The sequence below is a fragment of the Cervus elaphus genome, chromosome 8 (assembly GCF_910594005.1).
Source record: "Cervus elaphus chromosome 8, mCerEla1.1, whole genome shotgun sequence".
In the NCBI taxonomy this organism is placed as follows: Eukaryota; Metazoa; Chordata; class Mammalia; order Artiodactyla; family Cervidae; genus Cervus; species Cervus elaphus.
Genome location: NC_057822.1, coordinates 602,965 through 619,273, shown reverse-complemented (window position 1 = coordinate 619,273; position 16,309 = coordinate 602,965). Strand labels below are relative to the sequence as shown.

The window sequence follows — 16,309 nt, the reverse complement described above, 5'->3', positions numbered from 1 at the left end:
CTTCTCAGCGCCTCTCCGGTGAGGCGCGGGGTCTGCCCTCCCGCGAGGCGCGGGGTCTCCTTCCCCGTGAGGGATGGAGTCTCCTCCCCCGTGAGGGACGGGGTCTCCTTCCCCGTGAGGTGTGGGGTCTCCCCTCCCGTGAGGCGCGGGGTCTCCCTTCATGTGAGGCGCAGGGTCTCGTCTCCCCCGTGAGGGACGGACTCTCCCTCCCGTGAGCGGCGGAGGTCTCCTCCCCCGTGAGGCGTGGGGTGTCCCCTCCCGTGAGGTGCGGGGCGTCTCCCCTCATGTGAGGCGCGGGATCTCCCTTCCCGTGAGGCGCGGGGTCTCCCCTCCACTGAGGCGCGGGGTCTCCTCCCCCGTGAGGGACGAGGTCTCCTTCCCCGTGAGGTGCGGGGTCTCCCCTCCGGTGAGGCGCGGGGTCTCCCTTCATGTGAGGCGCAGGGTCTCTTCGCCCCTGTGAGAGACGGACTCTCCCTCCTGTGAGGGACGGGGTCTCCTTCCCCGTGAGGCGCGGGGTCTCCCCTCCCGGAAGCCAGGATGAGCCCAGGGAGTGGCAGGATCCCTCCAGAGTGGCCCGTTCCTTGAGCCGGGGCCGTGGGCATCTTTGTTCTAGGCTGTGTTTCCAGATGCTGAAGCGATGGACAGTGGCCCGCAGCCCTCACCAGCCCTGGGCGGGCCGGAGACTGGGCCCGGACACAGAGCCACGTCAGAGGAGGGGTTTCCGCAGCTCAGTCCCCAGGTGCAGAAGCCTCCGGCAGGACCAGGGTGAGCTGGGGGCTTCCCAGAGAGCAGGTCCAGGAGAGAAGCCCCCTGTGGCCCACCCGGTGGGGAGGGAGAGGGGCGGGAACCCCAGACTAAGGTGGGTCTGCCCACTCACCCCTCCTGTACTTTTTCTCATAGTGCGACTCACACTGAATAATTATGTGTGCTGGTCTTTTGTCTGAGCTCCCCAACTAGGCCACAAGTTTCTGTGACGTGTAGTGTTCAAGGGGCATTTATGTGTCTTGTTTAACCTCAAAAACCCTCAGGGAATACCTATTGCCCCTTTAGTATATGCTTCGGACTGTGTTTAAAAAACTGCTTTTAACCTGATGTATTTCTAGAAATATGTCCTAAGGAAAGAAGTGAAGATTCAGGCAAAGTTTTATGTGCAAAGATTTCTCCTGGCACCTTATTTTAAAGGCTAAAAAAATTTTAAATGTCAGTGTGTGCTGTTGTTGTTGTTTAGTCACTCATTCCTGTCTGACCCTTTGTGACCCCACAGACTGTAGCTTGGCAGGCTCCTTTGTCCATGGAATTCTCCAGGCAAGAATACTGGAGTGGTTTGCCGTTGCCTTCTCCAGGGAATCTTCCCAACCCAGGAATAGAACCTGCACTGGCAGGCGGATTCTGCCGCTGAGCCACCAGGGAAACCCCCAGTGTGTGCTAAATGCCCACAATAGGGGGATGGTTAAGTGAATTATGATTATCTATAAAATAGAGAATTTTATGCTTTCATTAAAAAACATGTTTATGAAAGATTTTGGGCATGGGAAAAATTTAGATTATACTGTTAATTGAAAAAATATTGCAAAATTGTATTCGCAATATAACTGAAAGTATGCAATTATTTGAAGGTGATATTTAAACTAATCCCCATCAAAAATATGTATGTATGTCCTTAAGGAAGAAGCCTGGAGGAAATACTCCATAATATTATAGTGAGATCAGATCGACACAGATTCAAATCCAAACCTGTCAACTTTAGCTTGATGATCCAAGGCTCAAGTCTACCCACCACTATGAATTCCAGTTCTCCTTGATTTTTCTTTTTTTCTAAAAAGCGATAAGTAATAATGAAAATATTAAATCCTAATCCTCTTAAACATTGACATCAAAGTGTTTGTGGTTGGAGGAATTCATGTTAGTCCTTCATTCTTTCTCCTGGGCATTAAGCATGCACCTGTGGTGTGCCTAGCCCTGTGTGGGTACCACAAAGAGGTATAAAAATATAAAACCCTGCCTCAGTTTGGGAGCTGAAGTATCCCTTTGTCTGTTCTCTCCAGGATGAAGGCGTTACCTTGGGTCCCCCAGGAAGGGCCCAGGGAGCTGCAAGCAGACCGGGATCCGCCCACGCCAGGAAGTGAGCTGGGGGTGCCCCCCAACAGGGCCCCTGCAACACAGGAGGGGCTGCTGCAGCAGGGCTCAGGAAAAGAGACTGAAGACCAACAGGGAAGCGAGGGGAACCCAGGGTCAGTGGAGGGTCAGGGCCCTGAGAGTCACCAGGTAATGTCCACAGAATCCCAGGCAGGAGGGGATGGAATGGCTGACCCGCAGGGGAGGTGAGGGAGCAGGGAATTGTTAGAGGCAGGGAGGAGATGGGGCTTCTGGGTAAAATTGAAAAGGGGACATGCTGGGTTTAACAAAGCCCAATTTTTTTTTTCTTATGCTAGAATGTTCTAGCAGCTGTTTTTTAGCTGCTGAGCTCTGTGGGACCCTTCAAGAGGTAGTTACAGTATGCACCTTTCCCAAACGTATTTGACTATAAAATATCTTTTATTTTTTATTTTAAGGTTTAAGGATTTAAAAAAAAAAAAACAGCTTCATAAGGTACAATTGATACACAGTTGTGCATGCTTCAAGTGTACTATTTATTGTTCTGGATACTTGTGTATACCCACAAAACCATCACTGCAATCAAGAAAATAAACACATCTGTCATCCCCCCCCAAAAAAGTTTTCTGTGCCCCTTTGTCATCGCTTCTCCCATTCATTCCAAGCCCCAGGCAACCACTGACCTGTGTTCTGCAGCTGTGAATTTGTATTTTCCAGAATTTTCCATAAAAGGAAGCATAAGTATCCATTTTTTGGTCTTGCTTCTTTCACTTAGCATGAATATTTTGAGATTCAGCTATGTTATTGTGTAGATCAATACTTTATTCTTTTTGCTGCTGAGTATTATTCCATTATATGGATAGGTCACAATTTCTTGTCCTACTTTATAGCACAGGGAACTATATTCAATATCTTGTGATAAACCACAATGAAAAGAATATGAAAAAGTGTGTTTATATATATATATATCATTGAATCACTTTGCTGTTCTGTGGAAATTAACAAACAAAACCTGATTTCTTCATTCTTTCACCTATTGATGGACACTTGGTTTGTTTCAATTTTTCGACTATTACAAATAAGACTTATAGAAACATTCATGTCTGTGTGTACAGATACTTTCATTTCTTTTGGGCAAATAAATGCCTAGGAGTACAATGAATCATATGGTATCTGTATGTTTAATTTATTAAGAAACTGCCAAACTTTTCTCCAAAGTGGTTGTACCATTTTACATCCCCATCAGCAATGTATGAGAATTCCACTTGTTCCATATCTTCCCCCAAACTTGGTATGGCCTGTTTTTAATTCTAAGCATTCTAGTAAGTGTGTAGTGGAATCTCATTGTGGTCTTTATTTTCTTTTCCAAATGACTAAACATGTCAAGCATCTTTTCATGTGTTTATAGGCACATATTATGTATCTTTGGAGAAATGTCTATTCAAATACTTTGTGCATCATTTTAATTGAATAGTCAACTGTCTTTTCCATTCTCTCAATGGTGACTTTCAAAGAACCGAAGTCTTAATTTTGATGAAGTCTATTTGATCATTTTTTTCTTTATGGCTGTGCTTTTGGTGTTATTTCTTAGAAATCTTTACTTAACCTGAAGTCACATAGGATTTTATCCTGTGTTTTCTCCAGGAAGTTTTATTATTTTAGGTTTAACACTTAGGTTTATGATCCAGCTTGAGTTAATTTTTGTATGTGGTCTGAGTGTTGGATTGAGGCTCATTTCTTCCATATGGCTGTCCAGTCATGCCAGCACCGTTTTTTGGAGACTCTGCTTTCTCCCGAGCTTCCCTGGTGGCTCAGATGGTAAAGAATCTGCTTGCAATACAGGAGACCTGGGTTCGATCTCTGGGTTGGGAAGATCCCCTGGAGAAGAGAAAGGCTACCCATTCCAGTATTCTGGCCTGGAGAATTCCATGGATTGTATAGTCAATGGAGACGCAAAGAGTCGGACATGACTGAGCGACTTTCACTTTGACTTCCCCCAACCGGGGATTGAGCCCATGCCCCTTGCAGTGGAAGCATGGAGTCTTAACCCCTGGACCACCAGGGAAGTCCCACACATTGTCTTGACTATAGCAACTTATTAAAGTCTTGAAGTCAGTTAATATAAAAATCTCCTTTGTGGGGAGTACCATGAAGGATTCTTGTTCATTGAAACACCCCTTGAGAAATCCCATTTAAAGAGGATTGTGTCAGACACTCCCCTGGTGGTCCGGGGGTTAAGACTCTGCACTTCCATTGCAGAGGGTATGGGTTAGATTCCTGGTCTGGGAACTAAGATCTCACATGCCATGCAGTGTGGCAAATAAATAAATAAATAAAATGAAAAGAGGATCGCCTCACTTTTCCCAGGCTCCCATCCTACATGCACAGAGAAGCATGGATTATGACTTTGGGTAAGCCACGCCTCCTCTGGGCCTCAGTTTCCTCATCCCTCACAATGGCATAATTGACCCCTGCTTAGGGAAACTTCTAGGTGTGCTGGGAGAGTTCAGTAAGGTAATCCTTGCAGTGCTTAGACCAGAGTAACTGTTTGTCAGCTGGTCTCTGGGTGAGTGTTGAGGGCCACCTGAGAGCCAGGATGGGGCTCCCCATCTTGATGTCTTTGTTCTTGGCAGGACCCAGAGGGTGAGCCCATCCCAGGTCACGTGGCAGCCAATGAGTCAGACACAGTGCAGCCGACAGAGCCTTATTGCACCTTGGACAGCTGTGAACAGAAGCTGGAGGACAAGCTCCCCAAGGAGGTGGACACCCCACCCATCGGGCCACAGGGGGCTCTGCCAGAGCCTGGCCCAGGGGGACGTGAGGACAGTTCCCAGGAAGTAGAGTCCTTAATGCCTACGGCAACTCTGGAGGGAAAGACAGCTCACACTGCCCCACCACCCATGCCACGACCCGACACACCCAAAGCAAGGTAAGGCACCCCACCCCTCCCTGACCCCAACAAGACTGCTCTTCTGCTAGTTCCAGAGGAGGTGACTTCTAGTCCTGACAGCTCTTGATGCGATGTAAGACCTTGGTCAAACCGTGCCCCCCGAACCCCCGTTTCCCCATCTGTATAGTAGCTCTAGTACATAATTCTTTGCCCCATGGACCATTCTTTACCGGCCAAGTCCCCACAAGGGACGTGCAAGAATGAGGAGCCCCTCTGAGAGCAGAAGCCCACAGGGTGAAACTGCGGCGGTGGATCTGAGTGTCCTGGAGCTGAGAGAAGGCCTTGCGAGGGCGAGCCTTGAGCTGCAACCCCCCTCACCTAGGGGTTCTCCCTTGTTTAGAGACGAGGCTGTGGAGATCCAGCCAGCACCGGGGCCTGCTCGTCCACCTGTAAGTAGAACCACAGTGGGGAAGGGAACAGGGCGGGGGGAGATCAGGACAAAGACGAAAGAGGCAGAAATGGGGCAGTATTCACAGTCAAACTGGGGAAGGTGTGAGTCTGTGCCTGCGTGTTTCCATGAGTGTGCACACATGTGTGTGTTCACACATGTGCTTGTGTGTGCCCACATGTGTGCATCTTGGTTGTGGGTCAAGGCTGCTGTTACACTCTGGAGCCCGCGAATTCACCCCAGGCCACAGTGGTTTTTTCCACATTGGCACAGATTTCTGCTGGCCAGCTGATCAGTCACAGCACACAACCCAAATCTTCCCTGAATGCCTGGGAGACTCCCATCCCCTCCCAGTCATCCCCACCTCCAACAGCTCTCTCAATTCCTAATTCTTTAATTTGATTGGGCAACCTGTGAACACTCAGTCATCATCTGCCTATTGGAAAGGTAGGTTGGAGAAAGAGTAATCAAAAGAGCTTTTAGGAAGTATAATTTACAAAAATATTGAACCACTATGTTGTACACTTGAAACTAATACCGTAAGTTGACTTTGAAAGTGAAAGTGTTAGTCACTCCGTTGTGTATGACTCTTTGCAACCCTTAACTGTAGGCTGTCAGGCTCTTCTGTCCATGAAATTCTCCAGGCTAGAATCCTGGAGTGGATAGCCATTCCCTTCTTCAGGGGATATTCCTGACCCAGGGATCGAACCTGGGTCTCCTGCCTTGCAGGCAGATTCTTTACAATCTAAGCCCAGAGAATTTTTTTTTTTTTTTTTTTTTTTAGAGAGGCTTTCAGTCTGGGGCCCAAGTGACACTAGTGAAGGAGAAGACAGAAAGAACTTGAGGTTCTGCTTTGGTCATGTTCTGGACAAACAGAAAGAAATACCAGGCGTATGTCTGGAGTTAGGGAGGAAAGAGAGGTCAGGATGCGAGATGTAAATATGAGGAAAACAGGGGTACACTCTAGGAGAGTGTATGGAGCAGGAAGGCATCTGAGGACAGACCACTGGTCTCCACCATATTCAGAAATGTAGGGACTTCTCTCGTGGTCCAGTGGTTAAGATTCTGTGCTTCCGATGCAGGGCACGTGGGTTCAATCTCTGGTCAGGGAAGTGTTCCGCATGCCATGTGGCACGGTCCCCCAAAAGAAAACAAAAACAAACAGAACCAACAGAAATGGATCAAGAGTGAGGAAGTCAGTGAAGGAGGCTGCAGAACACTCAGGGAGGGAGCCAGCCTTGAGGAGGGTGGGGGTCTGGAGAGGAAAGCCCTCCCAGAGGGACAGAGTGGGCATGCGTGTCTAGCACCGCTGAGGGCTCGGCTCTGAGGAGAGAGAGCTGATCACCGCCCTGCAGGAGTCTGGCTGGGGAGCAGGGCCAGACGCCAGCCTGGAGATGGGAGGAAAGCAGACAGGCGCAGCCAATCTTTCAGGGCATTCTGCTGTAAAGGTAGGGTACTGAAAGGCTTTGCAGTGTGGGGGTTTTTCCTGTCTGTCTCTTGGCTGCAGTGCGTGGACTAGTCCAGGTGCAAAGCACAGGCCGAGGGAACACAGAGCCGCCTGGGCTGTGCAGTCGTGTCCACGGGCTCAGCTGTCCCACAGCATGTGGGGTCTCAGTTCCCCAGCCAGGAACTGAACCCGTGTCCCCCGTATTGGAAGGCAGATTCTTTTTTTATTTATTTTTTATTGGAAAGCAGATTCCTAACCACTGGACCACCAAGGAAGCCCTGAGAGTTTTTCTTTTAAAGAAGGAAGATAAGGGACTCTCTGGTCCTGTGGTTAAGACACCAGGCTCCTAATGCAGGGGACACAGGTTCAATCCTTAGTCGGGAGCTCAGATCCCACATGCCACATGGCGCAGCTTAAAACCTTAAAGTAATAATAATTAAAATTTTTTAAATTAAAGAAGGAAAATAACATAGTGTGTTTACATGCTGACGGGAGTAATCTGGCGGAGAGGGCAGTGCTGATACATTAGGTCAAGCAGGTGTGTGGTAACAGCTCCATCTTTGAACAGAAGAAAGGGCTGGGCTGGAGCCTGCGTAGGGCGGCCTGGGTGGAGGCGGGCAGGGGACAGCTCGCCCCTTTCTGGGAGAGACAGAGGTAGGAGGTGCTAGATTTGCTGAACACATGGATGGGAATCGACTGAGGCCTGCCAAGTGGGAGTAGGCAGCTATGTTGATAGGATCAAAGAGGCAGGTGCGGTCCTGTCCTCAGGGAGCATGCTTCCAGGGAGGGCAAGCTGTGAGCTGGACAGGCTGCGCTGAGTGCACAGGAGGAAAGAAACAGTGATGAATTGGGGAGTTGCTCACTCAAGAGCATGGCTCGGAGAGCTGGGAGGGGGCCCAGGTCGGGTGTCCAGGAGGACTTGGGGAAGGGGTCTAGAGGATGCCAGAGAGAAGCGGGCTCCCAGGGACCTGGAGGAGAAGGAGAGGCTGAGGCCCTGGGGCGGGTGGCCGCGAGCAACTCACGGGACCATCCGGCTGGCTGGAGGCCTCCCGCATCGTCTGCCCGTCCTGTCCCCAGGAGGTGGTGGACACGGGAGCGAGGGAGCTGGACCCCACGCAGAAGCAGCCTCAGGAGCCCGCGGCGGCCCCGGGCGCCCAGGGCCCTGGCAGCGCCCGGCCTGGCTTCATGAGGCGCCTGCTGGAGGTGGAGGAGGAGGAGGCCGCGCTTCGGAGGGCCGCCAAGGCCCGCGCCCTGCCAGGCCGGAGGTGCCCCCGGGCCCTGGGCCCCGTGCCTGCCCCCGCCCCCAGCCTGCGTCCAACCCTGCCTGCGGCCTCGGCCCCGGCCCCTACCTCCACCCCGGCCTGGGCCCGGCCGCCCGCCCCTGCGCCAGTCCCCGCCCCCGCGGGGACCCTGGGCCCAGCTCCTGGGCCCGCTGCAGTCCTGCCGGTGCCCGCGTCGGATCTGGCCTGGAGAAGGACAGAAGTTCTGAGCCACAGCGGGGAGAGGAGCCTGAAGGCACGGTAGGAGCCACCCCAGAAAGTGTCGGGATCCGAGCGCGGCCCCAGGGCCCCCGCATCCCCTCCAGACTCTCGTCCAGGCGTCGCGCCCGTCTGCCCCTCCTGTGTCCCCTCCACGTCCCCTGCCTCTCCCGGCTCTCTATCTCTCACGCTGAAGCCCCTTCCTCATCGCCAACCCTGCTTCTCTTTCTAACCCGTCTAGATGCCCCTCACCTCTGCCTCGCTCCCCCGGGTCACTCACAGACTCCTGTGACCTCTCAAAGCCTCCCCAGGGTCCCTCCTATGACCCCCCTGACCCGGCTGCCCCCTCGCCCCACCAGCTCTCGGGGTCCGGGGCGGGGGTGGGCGGCCGGATGTGCCCTGGGCCCGGCTTTGTCCTCTGCAGGCAGGAGCTGGAGGAGCGCTGCCTCCTCAAAGTGTGTCAGACCTGGGAGGAGAGGGCTGAGGAGCACCTCACCATGAAGCAGGAGGAAGGTGAGGGCGGGCTGTGGGGGTGCGGGGGGCGGTCCGGGGTGGGGGATGGGCCGGCGGATCACGCCGCTGCCCTGTGTCCGTCCCAGCCTGCGCTGGGCTGGCCGCGTGGCGCAGGGTGAGCCCTCTTCCCTCTTCCCGAGTTGCCTCTGAACAAACGGAGCACCTTGTTTTTGGAGGTGTTTCTGCCTCCTCCAGCACAAGCCCACTCTAGGTCCCCTGGAGAGGCCACGAGGGATGGAGGCAAGACTCCAGCGCCCCCTCCTGCGCTAGACCACCCCTCACCCTTTAACAGGACCGCCTGCCCTGAACACGTTCCTGACCAACATTGGGTCTGCGCGTGCGCTGGACAGCCCAGCTACTGATACTGGGCTGCTGTCGAGGAAAGGAGTGTTTACTGCAGGCGCCAAGCTAGGAGTCCAGGCAGCTTAAAAGGCCCAAATTCCCACGGCTTTCAGGAAAGCTGTTAAAGGACAGAGTGAGGGAGCGGGTCACAGGGTTCCTCATCAGTTCGTGGGCCTTCTTCTGATTGGCTGCTGGTGAGGTCACTGGGCGTCAACATCATCCACCTCATTCCAACCAGCTTGTGGTTGCAGTGCTTGTGGGCAGCTTATGGTTAACTTCTTCCACTTGGTGGGGGTGTCAGTATCTGCAAAACGGCTCAGAGGACAGGCTCAGATTACCTACAGTCCTTGTAGTGTAGTAGTGTTGGTCGCTCAGTCGTGTCCAACTCTTTGTGACCCCACGGACTGTAGCCTGTCAGGCTCCTCTGTCCATGGGATTCTCCAGGCAAGAATACTGGAGTGGGTTGCCATTCCCTTCTCCAGAGGATCTTCCCGACCCAGGTATCAAAGTCAGGTCTCCTACGTTGCAGGTAGATTCTTTACCGTTTGAGCTACAGGGAAGACCCTTTAGTCCTTGAGGAGGAACTAAAGTTCATTGACCTTATATGTCTAAACTAGTATTATTTGGTCTTATTGGACTGTTTTCCCTTCCTGCATTTTCTCGCTTCTCTGACTGAATCCATTCTTTGGGACTCGGGAAGGCATAAGAGGCTAAAAGTCTACAAACAAGAGGCAGACAGAGGACACAGTGCGGAGGGGTCTGTCCCAGGAAGAGTCCCTGTCCCAGGAAGAGTCCCTAGGGTCCTGTTACACACAGCTCCCCACTCATACACCACGTCCCACCTCCACCAAGAAAATTAAAAGCCTGAACGCCCACCTTGGGCGAGGCGCCCTTTGCTCCCCAGCGTCCTTAGCTCGGCCCCGTGACTCCGCGTACCTGTGCTATGAGATGAGCACCTGCGCTTCCTCTGGGCTCTGTGAGTGGCCTAAGCCGCTGTGCACACCTGTAACCCAGCCGGCTGGCCCTGGCCTTGGATGGAGGGTGCGTGCCCTCCTTCTACCCTGCACTCCTCCCCACAGTCTCAGCCCCAGGCAGGGCTGGGGGGCCCCTCCTGCCTTCCCTGAATATGCTCTTCGGCTCCCTAGGGCCGGGTCCTTGAAGTTCACTCTTTTTTAAAAAATGTTTTTCATTTGGCTGTGTTGGCTCTTAGCTGCAGCACACAGGATCTCTTGCACCAGGTGGGATCTTTCGTTTCAGTGCACGGACTCGAGTTGTGGGGCGAGGACTCAGGAATATGTGGGCTTGAGTAGTTGAGTGTGTGCACTTAGCTGTGCCCTGGCATTTGGAATCTTAGTTCCCTGACCAGGGATCAGACTCCCACCTCCTGCATTGCCAGGTGGATTCTTAACCAATGGGCCCCCAGGGAGGTCCCTCGCTCCTTTCAGCTTTAAAGCTCTTTACCCTTTCTGGAGGGCTTTTCTAAATCCAGCACTCATTGCCCCACCTCCTTGAGCCAAGTTCACGGACAGCATGACACGCTGGCATAGAGACCCAGCATCCTCCTGGGACTCTCAGCCCTGCCTGGTGAGGAAAGAGCCGGTTACCTACCCTGATGGTCCAACCACCCTACATTTGAGATGATCTTAAATGAAGGCTGTTCTGTTTATCCCCTTTTTCAGCCTGCCTGCCTGTGGCAGCTCACCACTTACTCCAACCCTAAGCCCAGCCCTACCTCTTCCCCACATTTCAGTTCTGTATGTCAGAGGCTTACAAGGTCTATGATGTCCCAAGTGCTGAATTAATACAACCTCTCTGGGAGGGCGTCTTGTTGTTCTGTCTCTCTGTTGTTGTTCAGTCGCTAAGTCATGTCCAACCCTGCGACCCCATGTATTGCCACACGCCAGGCTTCCCTGTACATCGTAACTCCCGGAGTTTACTCAAACTCATGTCCGTTGAGTCAGTGATGCAATCCAAGCATCATCTTATCCTCTGTTGTCCCCTTCTCCTCCTGCCTTCAATCTTTTCCAGCATCAGGGTCTTTTCTAATGAGTCAGCTCTTCGAATCAAGTGGCCAAAGTATTGGAGCTTCAGCTTCAGCCTCAGTCTTTCCAGTGAATATTCAGGGGTGACTTCCTTTAGGATAGACTGCTTTGCTCTCCTTGCAGTCCAAGGGACTCTCAAGAGTTTTCTCCAGCACCACAGTTTGAAAGCCTCGATTCTTTGGCGCTCAGCCTTCTTTATGGTTCAACTATCACATTCGTACATGACTACCACAAAAACCATAGCTGTGACTATTATGGATCTTTGTTGGCAAAGTGACATTTCTGCTTTTTAATATGCTGTCTAGGTTTGTCATAGCTTTTCTTCCAAGGAGCAAGCGTCTTTTAATTTCATGGCTGCAGTCACCATCTGCAGTGATCTTGGAGCCCAAGAAAAGAAAATACTGCCGATGTTTCCACTTTTCTTCATCTATTTGCCATGAAGTGATGGGACCAGGTGCCATGATCTTAATTTTTTGAATGTTGAGTTTTAAGCCGGCTTTTTCACTCTCCTCTTTCACTCTCATCAAGAGGTTCTTTAGTTCCTCTTCACTTTCTGCCATTAAATTGGTATCATCTGCCTATCTGAGGTTGTTAATATTTCTCTCAGCAGTCTTGATTCCAGCTTGTGATTCATCCAGCCCAGCATTTTGCATGATGTACTCTGCCTACAAGTTTAATAAACAGGGTGACAATACACACCTTCACCTTGCACCAGGAATACCACCAATTTAGGGCACCCCTGCTATGTGCCAGGCACTATGCTAAGTTCTTTATAGCCAGGTTCTCATGTAATTCTTAAAACAGCCTTGACATACTCCTTTCCCAATTTTGAACCAGTCTGTTGTTCCATGTTCAACACTATCTGCCCATCTTATAGATAAGAAAGTTGGGGGTCATAGAAGTGCTGTGACTTGCCTACTGCAACTACATTAGTTTGCTTGGGCTGACATAAGGAAGTACCATCAACTGGGTGGCTTAAAAGTTACTTTCCCATAGTTCTGGAGTCTAGAAGTCCCAGACTGGGGTGTTGGTATGTTTGGATTCTTCCTTTTCTCTTTTTTGGTTTGGTCTCTCCTGGAGCCTCCCTCCTCACTTGCAGGTGGCTGCCTTCTCCTGAGTCGTGCCTTTCCTGTGTGTGTGCGTCCCTGGTGTCTCTTGTGTGTCCAAATTTCCTCTTCTCTTAAGGACACCACTTAGGTCGGATTAATGGGCTCATTTTAACATAATCACCTTTTTAAAGGCATTATTTCCAAATACAGTCACATTCTAAGACAAGTGGGGGTGGGCAGAGCGGGTGTCAAGGCTTGAATACATGAATGTAGGCAGCGTAGCATGTGTAACAGCAACCCTGATTCTCAGCAGATGGTGGAGCCCGTCTCATCACCAGGCCTGTTGATTCTCACCTGGATTGTGCTGTGAGCTGTGAAACCAGCCCCACCCTTGTTAGGACCAGGACATAACTTTTCTATCAGTTGACGCTGCTCTGGAACTTGAGAGAGTCCTGGGACTGAGAAACATCCTTCTGGGTCCTCTGCTCTGGTCCAGACAAATGAAGTTACCTTCGAGGCTGTGCTTAGTTGCTCGGTCCTGTCCAACTCTTGGTGACCCCATGGACTGTAGCCCACCCGGCTCCTCTGTCCATGGGGATTCTCCAAGCAAGGATACTGGAGTGGGTTGCCATGCCCTCCTCCAGGGGGTCTTCCCAACCCAGGGATTAAACCCAGGTTTCCCACATTGCAGGTGGATTCTTTACCATCTGAGCCACCAGGGAAGCCCATCTTAGAAGCTATGTCCATCCAGATAAGTAACGGTTATTGCCCAGTTGCTAAGCCGTGTCCAACCTTTTGTGACCTCATGGACTGCAGCACGCCAGTCTTCCCTGTCCTTCACTATCTCCCAAAGTTTGCTCAGATTCATGTCCATTGAATTGGTGATGCCATCTAACCATCTCATCAGCTGGCACCCTCTTCTTTTGCCTTCAGTGTTTCCCACATCAGGGTCATTTCCAATGAGTTGGCTCTTTGCATCAGGTGGCCCAAGTATTGGAACTTCAGCTTAGATATGTAACTGCAGAGCCCCAAAGTCAAGGCACAGACTCAGAGTCAAAAAAATCTGTCTGGTGCTGTAACCTCTGAGCCTCAGTTTCCCCATTGGTACAAGGAAATAGTATTCTACTATTAAGAGTTTGTTGTAAGAATTACGTGAGAACGTGGCTATGAAGAAATTAGCATAGTGCCTGGCACACGGCAGGGGTGCCCTGAGTGGGTGTGCTCCTGGTGCCGGGGAAGACGGCCCGCTGCGCCCTTGGTCTGACCTTGTACTAGAGAGTGAGGTGCGTCTGTGGACCCTGCTCCTCTGCGTTTCACCCTTGTGGTTAACGCATCTCTCCACTCAGCCATGAGGTAGAGGAGGCTCGCCCAGGGGTGCGTTGAGCGGATGGGATACATGTTAGAGACAGGAAATGACCACACCCCACCCACCCTAGCCTTCCGCAGCTACTTTGAGATCTTCAACGGTCATGGCGAAGTGGACGCGCAGAGCCTGGAGAACATCCTGCTTCTTGTGGGCATCTCCCTGACGCCGGCCCAGGTGGAGGGTGCCCTGAGGAGCGCTGACATCGACGGTGAGTGCGGGGAGGCTTCGTCCTGAGCCCTGGCAGGATCAGGCTCGCCGGTAGCGTGAGACCTGTGCAGTCACACAGGGCTCTGTGACAGGGTCTTGACTTTGGTTCACTGCTTTGCTGTTGCGGTCTAGAAATTCTTGATAATTTTTGAACGAGGGGCCCTGTTCTGCATTTCTTTTTTTTTTTGGTTGCACTGGACCCTCATTCTCTAGTCACAGTGCTTGTGGGCTTCTCTTGTTGTGGAGCGTGGGCTTAGTTGCCCTGCCACATGTGGGATCCTATGTCCCCGACCAGGGGTGGAACCTGGGGCTCCTGCATTAGAAGGTGGGTTCTTAACCACTGGACCACCAGGAAAGTGCTACATTTTCATTTTGCTCTGGGCAAATGCAGATAATACAGCTGGTTCTGGCTCCCAAAGTTAGTGATTCCTGAGGACCTACTCAGTGCCAGGTTCTGGAGACCCAGAGATGACCAAAACCTAGTTCCTGACCCTAACATGTAGGTTATCTCTTGAGAACACTCCTCCAGGACATTACGTGTGCTCCATCCGACATTCCTCCATGACCTGGTCCCTCATTTTACCAGCTGTATGGCCTGGGACAGGTCACTGAGGTTCATCACATCTCAGTTTCCCCGCCTGTAAAATGGGGCTTACAGCAGTTACCCATCTCACTTAGCTGCTGAAAAGATCGAATGAGGTAATCCAGGCAAAGCACTGAGCACAACGCGTGGTACACAGACTGCATCCAGGAGACACTAGCTGCTGCTCTCATCCGTTCTCTAAATGTGTTTTAGCTGCCTGTGGTGTGCCCGTTCCTTCGCTGGGCACTGGAATAAAGGGATGTGTGAGACCTCTGAGATCTGCCCTCGAGATGCTCTCACAGCCAATGACACAGGAGGAGGAGTTACCAAAGGCAGCAGTGCTTAAGGTGGCTTGGAGGAAGGGATGAGGGAGGAAGGCTTCCTGGAGAAGGTGATGCCTGAGCCAAATGGTGAAAGATTAAGCAGGAGTTAGGCAGGAAAAGAAGGAGGAAGAAGGGCATTCCTGGTGGCAGAAATAACTTCCACACAGGGCATAGGGCACAGAGTGAGGAGCACTGTCCCCTCGTGTGGTTTGGTTGACTAGATGCAGGGAACACAGCAGAGCGGTGGGGGCCTGGGCTCCTGACCCCTGAGTGTCAGCTCTGCTTCCTCCATCACTGTGTGAGGGTGAGTCCTCACTCAAGCTAGGCTAGGCACTGGCCTCAGTTTGGCCCTTGGGTGATCCCAGGCAATAGCCTGTTTTTGTCTGTGCCCCAGGCCTTACCTATGACAGGGGATTAGAATATTAGTGCCTGCCGCTCCCTGCCCCCTGCCCCGAGGATGACTTTAAGGATTAGGGACCATTCATTAATTTGTCAAGTAGTTGAAAGAACTGGCATCTGGTCCCATCTCTTCATGGCAAATAGAAGAGGGAAAAGTGGAAAGCAGTGACAGATTTTATTTTCTTGGGCTCCAAAATCACTGTGGACAGTGACTGCGGCCATGAAATTAAAAGATGCTTGCCCCTTTAAAAGAAGGAAAACTATGACAAACCGAGACAGCATATTAAAAAGCAGAGACATTGATTTGCCAACAGAGGTCCATATAGTCAAAGCTGTGGTTTTTCCAGTAGTCATGTATGGATGTGAGAGTTGAACCATGAAGAAGACTGAGTGCCAAAGAACCGACGCTTTCAAATTGTGGTGCTGGAGAAGACTCTTGAGAGTCCCTCGCACTGCAAAGAGATCAAACCAGTCCATCCTAAAGGAAATCAACCCTAAATATTCATTGGAAGGACTGATGCTGAAGCTGAAGCTCCAATACTTTGGCCACCTGATGTGAAGAGCCGACTCTTTGGAAAAGACCCTGATACTGGGAAAGGTAGAAGGCAGGAGGAGAAGGGGATGACAGAGGATGAGATGGTTGGATGGCATCACTGACTCAATGGACCTAAATTTGAGTAAATTTCAGGATCTAGTGAAGGACAAGGGAGACTTGTGTTCTGCAGTCCATGGGGTCACAAAGGGCTGGACACACCTTAGCGACTGAACGGTAATAAAGTTGAGAGAGCATTTCCCAAGCACCTCCTTGTTTTTAAGTCCTGAGGACACAATACAGGATAAAACACCCAGTCCCTGCCTACCAGAGCTTCCGTGAAACCCCAAGTCTTATGAGTGTGTGGTTGAAGTACAAGTGTTTTATGAGAATGTTCAACTGGGAGTCTGACCTACACTGGTCTGACTTCCCTCAGGAAGTGGTGGTCAAAGGAAGCATTAAGGGAAAGAGTTGGAGGGAATTCCCTGGTGGTCCAGTGGTGAGGACTTGGCACTTTTACTTCTGGGGTCGGAGTTCAATCTGTGGGTGCAGAACTAAGGTCCTGCAAGCTGTATCGCATGGCCACAAGAAACAAA

General features: G+C 51.3%; 1 protein-coding gene across 1 annotated transcript in view; it reads left to right on the top strand.

Annotated features, from left to right (window-relative positions):
• Nucleotides 1–776: 776 nt before the first annotated feature.
• SPATA21 (spermatogenesis associated 21) overlaps nucleotides 777–16,309 on the top strand; it is a 35,170-nt gene continuing 19,637 nt past the window's right edge. The window contains exons 1-7 of the mRNA XM_043908915.1: nucleotides 777–859; nucleotides 2,046–2,265; nucleotides 4,728–5,023; nucleotides 5,385–5,433; nucleotides 7,957–8,399; nucleotides 8,782–8,870; nucleotides 13,740–13,877. Of these exons, the coding sequence (XP_043764850.1) occupies nucleotides 2,047–2,265; nucleotides 4,728–5,023; nucleotides 5,385–5,433; nucleotides 7,957–8,399; nucleotides 8,782–8,870; nucleotides 13,740–13,877 (1,234 nt within the window). The 5' untranslated portion in view covers nucleotides 777–859; nucleotide 2,046. The remainder of the gene's footprint in view (nucleotides 860–2,045; nucleotides 2,266–4,727; nucleotides 5,024–5,384; nucleotides 5,434–7,956; nucleotides 8,400–8,781; nucleotides 8,871–13,739; nucleotides 13,878–16,309) is intronic.